An 8,246-nucleotide genomic window follows, 5' to 3' on the forward strand; every position below is an offset into this window, starting at 1 on the left:
TCATTTATTTAACAAGTTTATTGAGATCTCCTGGAACCTAAGCTCTGTAGAAAACATAGATGAATCAAACCCAGTCCCCACTTTCAAGAAGTGGAAATAGGTAACTAAAAAAACAACACAGTCAGCCAACAAGTGCTTTGAAACATGGAGGAACATAAAAAGAAAGTAGTGTTAAAAAACCTGGAATCAAAAACTAACTGTAGAAAGAGGCAGGAGGGGGTCCTAGCCTCCCACATGGAGATGAGCTTGGGGCCATCTAGAAAGTCTCCTGCCGCACACACAGCCGCATCCCCCTGGGTCTCCGGCGTTCACTGCAGGCTGGCCCACTGCAGGGAGGTGTAGACCACCTTACCATCAGGCTGCGGAGAGCAGAGGAGCAGCGTCTTTCTCACGCTGGTCCCAAGGCGGCCAGCAGACACCAGGTCCTGGAGTGGGATAGGGTCCTCAGGAGCCCAGCACTGAGCGATGTAGTGGGCGTGGAAGCGCAGCGGGTCACCTGGGAGAAGGACAGAGGTGCTGAAGCCAGTCCCAGCAACAGAGGGCCAGGAGGCACTGAAATGCGCACTAGTAGGAAACGTGAGATAACTTTAGCAATCACTGTGGATACTCGAAAACAGATTCCCTTGGACTCAGCTAATCCACTTCTAGGAATTTATTTCTTACAAGTATCGTGGCACTAAAATACGCCTATAAAGATGCTCACTTTCGCCGGGTGCTGTGACCCACACCTATAATCCTAGCACTTTTGGAGGCTGAGGAGAGAGGATTGCTTGAGCCCAGGAGTTTGAGACTAGCTTGGGCAACATAGCGAGACCTCATTTCCACAATAAAGAAAAAAATTAGCCAGGGGTGGTAGCACACACCTGTAGTCCCAGCTACTGGGAAGGGTGAGTTGGAAGGATCACCCTGAGCCCAGGAGGTCGAGGCTGCAGTGAGCCATGATCATGCCACTGCATTCCAACCTGGGTGACAGAATGAGACCCCAACTAAAAAAATAACTAAATAAAAATAAATAAAATAAACATTTTCTTGCTGATTGCAGTGGCTTACGCCTGTAATCCCAGCACTTTGGGTGGTAGAGGTGAGAGGATTGTTTGAGCTCAGGAGTTCAAGACCAGCCTGAGCAATAAATCAAAAAATTAGCCAGGCATGGTGGTGCATGCCTGTGGCTCCTGCTACTTGGAAGGCTGAAGTGGAAGGATTATCTGAGCCCAGCAGGTCGAGGCCGTGGTGGCTGTGAGTGTGCCACTGCACTCCAGTCTGGGCGACAGAGTGAGACTCGACACACATACATACATACAATAAACATTTTCCATTTTGTGGGTCACGTTGCAAATACTCAACTCTACCACTGAAGCACATTAGTAACCAGATCTATATGTGAACGACTAGGTGGAGGTCCAGATCTGACCTGGGCTTCAGATGAAATGTGACCAAGTAGAGTAGGAACCTTACTAGGGCCCTATACAGAAGATTAAATCACAGGTCATAAATCTGCAAGCCAAGGTCATGAGACACCCATCTGAAGAAACCATCGTAACAGGTATAAAACAAGGTCTGGTTTGGCCAGCAGGGCTTCCAGCAAGAACCTACCTTATCAGGAGCCAGACAGGCAGATAATCCTTGTCCAGGAAATATTCATATTGAAGGTCTGAAACTCTCAAATGTTTCTGTCCTTTTTTTTGTTTTTTTGAGTCGGAGTCTCACTCTGTCACCCAGGCTAGAGTGTGATCCTTTGGCCTCATCCTTCTGAGTAGCTGGGACGACAGGTGTATGTCACCATGCCCGGCTAATTTTTTGATATTTTGTAGAGACAAGGTCTCACTACATTGCCTAGGCTAGTCTCTAAATCCTGGCCTCAGGTGAACCTTCCACCTCAGCTTCTCAAAGTGCTGGGATTATAGGCATGAGCCATCATGCCCTGCCAGAATATTAGTATTGAAGGTCTGAATCTCTCAAATATTTCTAAGCCTGTTTCCAAATCTTCCTGATCTAGGTTAAAAAGACTATGGCTCTCAGTTCATGTGCAGAAGATTAATAGACAGACCTCAATGCATAACTAAGACCTGACTACTTATCAGATGGTTCTTTTTTCCCACGGTTTAGGGGGAACAAGAAAAGTCATTTTCCACAGTTATTTAAAAAACCTTTTAGTTACACAATAGAGGCACCCTTCTACAAATTCAAATATTATCTGACTCAACAAAAGTTCTCTTTACCTATTCCTGATGCAAATTTCCTCCCAAAGGCAATCACCACTATAGCTGGGCTGGTGTACATCCTTTTTCTACTTGCTTGACAGGATTCTCTTAATCTACTTGGTACTCCCTTTTATTTTTTTTATCTTATTTAAAGCTCCTTTATATATATATTTTTTTCCAGTTAGGGTCTCACTCTGTCGTCCAGGCTGAAGTGCAATGACATGATCATGGTTCACCGCAGCCTTGATCTCCTGGGTTCAGATGATCCTTCTACCTCAGCCTCCCAAGTAGCTGAGCCTACAGGCAGGCACTACCATACCCAGGCTAATTTTTTGATTTTTTTGTAAAAACAAGGTCGTACTATGTTGCCCAGGCTGCTCTCGAGCTCCTGGGCTCAAGCTATCCTCCCCCTTTGTCCTCCCAAAGTACAGATTACAGGCATAAGCCACCGTGTCTAGCCAAAATTTTTTTTTTTTTGAGTCAGAGTCTCACTCTGTTGCCCAGGCTGGAGTGCAGTGGTATGCTCATAGCCACCGCAAACTCAACCTGCTGGGCTCAGGCGATCCTTCCGTCTCAGCCTTCCAAGTAACTGGAATTGCGGCATGCGCCACCACACCTGGCTAATTTTTTTATTTACTGAGGTCTCACCATGTTGTTCAGGCTGGTCTTGACCCCTGAGCTCAGGTAATTCTCTCACCTCGGCCCCCCAAAGTGTTGGGATTACAGGTGTGAGCCACTGCGCCCGGCCTCAAATTTTTTTTGAGAAAAAAAATTGCATACATCATGTACAACATATTTTGAAATATATATAACTGCAGAATAGTTAAATCAGGCTAATTAACACATGCTTTACCTCACATTACTTACCATTTTTTGTAGTAAGAACACTTAAAATTTACTGTTACCAATTTTCAAGAATACTATACATTGTTATTAGCTATAATTATGTTATACAATAGATCTCTTGAGCTTATTCCTCCTGTCTAACTGAAAATTTGTATCCTGTGACCAACAACTCTCCAATCCTCTCTCCCACACCCCTGGTAACCACCATTCTATACTCTGCTTCTATAAGTTCAACTTTCTTAAATTCCACATACAGGCTGAGCCAGTGAGTCACGCCTATAATCCCAGCACTTTGGGAGGCCGAGGTGAGAGTACTGCCTGAGCCCACGGGTCAGAGACCAGCCTGGGCAACTGGGCAAGACCTTATTTCTACAATAAATCAAAAAATTAGCTGGGTGCGGTGGTATGTGCCTGTAGTTTCAGCTACTTGGAAGGCTGAGGGGAAAGGATCGCCTGAGCCCAGCATATTGAGACTGTGGTGGCCATGAGTGTGCCACTGCACTCCAGCCTGGGCAACAGAGTGAGACTCCAACTCAAAAAAAAATAAAAAATTCCACATACACCTGAGATCATGTGATGTCTTCCTGTGTCTGACTTATTTCAATGAATATAATGTTCTCCAGGTTCATCCATATTGCTGCAAATGACAATTTTTTTTTAAGGTTGAATAGTATTCCACTGTGTACATTTACCACATTTCCTATATTTATTCATTGATTCATTCAAAACATGATCCATTCAAAATATGGCAGCGCATACCTGTAATTCCAACTTTTTGGAAGGTGGAGGTGAGAGTTCTGCTTAAGCCTAGGAGTTCAAGACCAGCGTGGGCAACACAGCAAGACCTCGTCTCCACAAAATTTAGCTGGGTATGGTGGCACGCACCTGTAGTACCAGCTACTCAGTAGACTGAAGCAGAAGGACTGCCTGAGCCCAGGAGATTGAGGCTGCAGTGAGCCAGGATTATGCCACTGAATTCCAGCCTGGGTGACCGAGTGAGACCCCAACTCAAAAAATGGAAAAAGAACAGATGTTGGAAAATGTATATAGTAAGCAGTAAACTATATTTTTATATGGGTATGTAGACATATACATATTATTTGTATATTGTAATTAAATAGCCTTCTGCCTCAGCTTCCTGAGTAGCTGGGACTACAGTTGCACTCCACCACACCCAGCTAATTTTTTGATTTTTCTATAGAGATGAGGTCTTACTATGTTGACCAAGTTGGGACAACTGTTATTTTTTCTCTTCTTTGGTCATATTTTTCATATACATACACGGGCCTATATCAATTTCTAATAATTAATACCATGTTTCTCTGACATCTAAACTGCAATTTTTGTTTCTTTTTAAGAGACAGGGTCTTACTCTGTCACCCAGGTTGGGGTGTAGTGGCACAATCATAGCTCAGTACAACCTTGATCTCCTGGGTTCAAGCAATCCTCCTGCCTCAGCCTCCTAAGTAGCGGGGACTATAGGCATTTTCATCACACTTGGGTAATTTCTTATTTTTTTGTAGAGGCAGTGTCTCACTATGTTGCCCGGGTCTCAAACTCCTGTTTCACTATGTTGCCCGGGTCTCAAACATAAAACATCTTCCTGCCTTGACCTCCCAAAGTGCTGGGATTATTGGTGTGAGCCACCATACCTGACCAAACTGACAAGTTTAACTACTAATGTATTAATAATCAGTTTGGCTATTTACCAACGTCTCCATTTCAATAATGTGAAAATTTCTGCAAAACATATTTCTCAATGTTTTGCATACATGGCTAACTATTTCTAAGTGGATCTTCTAGATCAAAAGAAGTGTTTGATAAGTTACTAAACTACCCTCCAAAGATTCCCTGTCCTCCCATGAATTTCAGAGGCTAAGAGAAAGTGAGACAAAAAGGAAAAATGCACCGGGTTTCTGAGGAAAGGCACAGTCACCAGAGGTCCCAACCCAGACTCACCAGGATAGACCAGGAAGTCCCCCCCGAACTTGCCAGCCGCACTGAGGAAGAAGCCACGCTCCCACAGGTCTCTGTAGATGCTGTAGCGCAGCTCGTGGGCAGGGCGACCAGCATGGGGCCAGTCTTTGGACTGAACACGCCAGTCCAGGGGCCTGGCCTTGACGGGTCGAGGCCTGGCAGTGGCCAGCTGGACCAGTAGAGCAGACCTGGGCAAGGGGGCCGCGCCATTTGAGTATCCTGGCTGGGATGAGGAGGGGCCTGGGGGAGGAGCAGAGATAAATCCAAGGTGCACGGTCTTCCCAACCCCGGGAGCTTAAAAGATCCCGTCCTCCAAACCCCACCCTCACCTGCTTCTTCCTGCTCTCCAGAAGCCTGGCCATCACTGGTCTCATTCTCCTCTGCAACTCGGCTCCCAGTGGCCTTCAGGCTCTTGCTAGCCTTGAGGCTCCAACTGGCTCGCTGGCTCCCACTGACCTCCGGGCTCCCGCTGGCCCCTGAATCCTGTTCTAGCTTCTGCTTCTTTACAGCCTGGCCCTCCTCGTTGTTATTCTCCTCTGCAGCTCTGCTCCCGCTGGCCTTCTGGCTCCTACCGGCCTCCAGGTTCCCGCCGTCTCCTGCACCCTGTTCTAGCTTCTGCCTCTTGGCAGCCTGGCCCTCTGTAATCTTCTCCAGCAGCTCCTGACGATGGGTCTCGCGGGCCTCGGCGGCCAGGGCGCTTTGCTCCTGGAAGCTCTGCTCTTGCTGGCGCTTGAAAGATGCCAGGTCCTGAGAAGTAAACTTAGCTGGAACCTCAGGACCCCAGCTTGGGGTCCCTCGGGAAGCCAGGAATCCCGACCCCCGGGTCCCTCCCGCCTCGGGGACACGGGGTCAGGGTTCTCCCACGGGAGCCGGAAATTCTAGGCCCTGCCTCCTTACCAGGCTGTGGTGGCGGGGATCGGGGCGCGGGGCGCTGACCAGGGTCACAGCGCCGATCTCGGCCAGGAGCCGAGCCTCTTCGGGCATCAGCAGCAGCGGGAGGCCCAGGCGCGAATTCTGGCGGGGTCCGCGGGGCAGGGCGCCCACCGTGCGGCCCCCCACTCCCAGGCGCTCTCGAAGTGCCTGCACCGCCTCGGCCCCCCACACCAGGGAGCGGCCGTTCGCCACCTCCACCACCAGCATCCTCCTGCAGGCAGGGGCAAAGCAGTCACCGAAACAGCAGCCCGTCGCCCCTAGCACGCCGACAGGCTCTGGGGTCTCGGCGAAGCCCCGCCCCTGGCTCCAGGAGGCGGGGCCTCGCTCGGGTCGCGGTCCTCCACCTGCCGGGTTCGAGGGCCAGGCCCCGCCCCGAGAGCTGAACTCCGCCCCCAGGCGATCCCGCTAGGCCCCGGGGCCGCGGGAGAGACAAGGCCCCACCCTCGCCACGCCCCTGGGTCCCGCTCGGCCCTCGAGACCCCGTGGTCCGTATCGGGCTCTGTACCAATACTGCCGTACCTGCCATCGCGCCTTCGAGTCTCAAAAAGAAACCCCGCCAGCACGGCGCCACGCCCCCTTAGAAAGGTGCATTTTGGCACCGTCCTTTTGCTAGGCGCGAGTCTCCCTTCGGGTGTCCCCGTCCGGTGTCGGGAACAGTCGACTGCAAGGCAACGCCGAGGCCACACCCTCTTCCGGGGACGCGGGCCTTGGCTCCTCCCCTTTCCGAATCACCGAAGCCTTTCGGCTATCGGGCCTTCGTGTCTGAACCAGACTCCCACAGTGCGAAACCCCGCACTCTGCCGAGCGCCGAAGGTTCGGCCTTCGGGCGACCCTGGCTCAACCGAATCCGAGCTTCGCCCCCTTCTCGAACGCGAGGGATTCGGCGTTCGGGTATTCTCGGTTCGGCCGAACCCGTAAGCCCCGCCCCTTCACAAGCCAAGGTTCGGCGTTCGGGCGTCACCGGCTCCCGGCAATCCCTCAGCCCGTGGCTCCGCCCCCTCTGAGAGCCAGTGCGCCCCAGTTGGGGAGCTCCTGTCCCACAACCGAACCCCACAACCAAAGGTTCCGCCCCCTGGGCACCCGCCATCCATCCTACGCTCTGGCGGGCTCACCCCTCTTGGGAGCGCTCAGTCTGCGTCCTCGCTTCCCTTCAGAACGTCCCACCGTCCTCCGATAGGAACAGCTAGTCACTTGGTAAACACCAACTCGCAATCGAGGCGGAGCCACCCACTACGTAGCGCGCCACGCGCAGTCCCCGCCACCCCTCCCCCTCCCGCCACATGCCGACCCCCTGCGTCAACTCGTCATCCCGCCTCCTCAGCGTGGCGGAAAGTCCGGGATCGCCCCCGCAGGGTCGTGGCCCCGCCCTCCTCCCCCGCATCGGGACACCTCGGCTCCGCCCCTCAGAGCACCTCCCTCCGCCCCTTCGGCTCCTCGACTGAGGAACGCGAGCCTCTTTGCCCCGCCCCCTACACCGCCCCGCCCCCGGGTTCCGCCCCTTAATAAATACTCCTGATCACCGCCCCTTTGGTGTTGCCGAAGTCTGTGGCCCCGCCCCCCGGAAACGAGGCCCTAAATCTGGCGAAGTGGCTGGATCCGCTTATCCCTCGAGCGTCACTGATACCCAGCTGTTCCCGAAGTAAACCGAAGTTTGTGACTCCACCCACATTCGGCCGAACGTGTGGCCCCGCCCACATCCGAGTTGCGAGCTCAAGTTCTCGACTGTCTCCGAAGTCAGCCGAAGCTTGGGGCCCCGCCTCAAGCTAGAAGCTTCAGCTTCCGATTATGGTACTCGACTATCTCCGAAATAAGTAGGTACTATCTCCGAAGTAGCTACTCGAGTATCTCCGAAGTAAGCCCGAAGCATGTGGCCCCGCCCACATCCGAGCAGAGCGCTCGAGTTCTCGACTGCCTCCGACGGAAGCCGAAGCTTGTGGCCCCGCCTCCAAACTGTCGGCTCCCGCTCCCGACTGTGCCCGAAAGAACCCGAAGAGCGCCCCGCCGTGACGGCCAAGCTCCCGACCCCGCCTGCTTTCAGGTCCCGTCGTGTTCCGCCTCGGGCCCGAGGCGTCAGGCCCCTCCTCTTTCCGAGTCCGAGGCTCCACCCCTTCACGTACTCGCGGCTCTCAGCCCCACTGTAGATCCCGACTCGCGTTCAGCCGCCGCCTCGCGTTCCCGGGGGCGCGCTCCGGGGCTCCTTCCCTGCCCATCCCGGAGTCCTGAAGGCAGCCGCATCCTAGGCCCGTTCCGCGCAGCCCAGCCGGACCGCGAAAGAGCGGGCGGCGCGGG

At 52.8% G+C, this 8,246-nt stretch overlaps 1 protein-coding gene across 4 annotated transcripts; it reads right to left on the bottom strand.

Moving 5' to 3' along the window:
* TSEN34 (tRNA splicing endonuclease subunit 34) lies at positions 1 to 7,207 on the bottom strand. 4 transcript variants are annotated; one of them, XM_021706913.1, is made up of 7 exons: positions 7,070 to 7,207; positions 5,922 to 6,168; positions 5,655 to 5,771; positions 5,459 to 5,534; positions 5,354 to 5,404; positions 5,007 to 5,264; positions 1 to 496 (listed from the first exon to the last, which is right to left on the bottom strand). In XM_021706913.1, exons 2-7 carry the CDS (start codon positions 6,162 to 6,164, stop codon positions 309 to 311), a joined length of 933 nt encoding a protein of 310 aa, XP_021562588.1. In that variant the 5' UTR covers positions 6,165 to 6,168; positions 7,070 to 7,207; the 3' UTR covers positions 1 to 308. The 4 variants fall into 4 exon arrangements, with proteins under 4 accessions (XP_021562588.1, XP_021562586.1, XP_008072049.1 ...); XM_021706911.1 differs by lacking the exon at positions 7,070 to 7,207 and having other exon boundaries at positions 5,652 to 5,771; positions 5,922 to 6,302; XM_008073858.2 differs by lacking the exon at positions 7,070 to 7,207 and adding an exon at positions 6,477 to 6,558 and having other exon boundaries at positions 5,354 to 5,771.
* Positions 7,208 to 8,246: the final 1,039 nt, after the last annotated feature.

The sequence above is a fragment of the Carlito syrichta genome, unplaced genomic scaffold (genome assembly GCF_000164805.1).
Source record: "Carlito syrichta isolate Samal-C Ts95f unplaced genomic scaffold, Tarsius_syrichta-2.0.1 Scaffold316208, whole genome shotgun sequence".
In the NCBI taxonomy this organism is placed as follows: Eukaryota; Metazoa; Chordata; class Mammalia; order Primates; family Tarsiidae; genus Carlito; species Carlito syrichta.

Bases quoted from the DNA above. Each gene is read 5' to 3' on its own strand.
- TSEN34 (XM_008073858.2), bottom strand. From the start codon at position 6,164: ATGCTGGTGGTGGAGGTGGCGAACGGCCGCTCCCTGGTGTGGGGGGCC. The intron at 5,265-5,353 runs GTGAGGGTGGGG...CTCCTCCCCCAG, and splicing joins TGGAGAGCAGGAAGAAGCAG to GCCCCTCCTCATCCCAGCCA. The intron at 497-5,006 runs GTGAGTCTGGGT...TCCTTCTCCCAG, and splicing joins GGACTTCCTGGTCTATCCTG to GTGACCCGCTGCGCTTCCAC.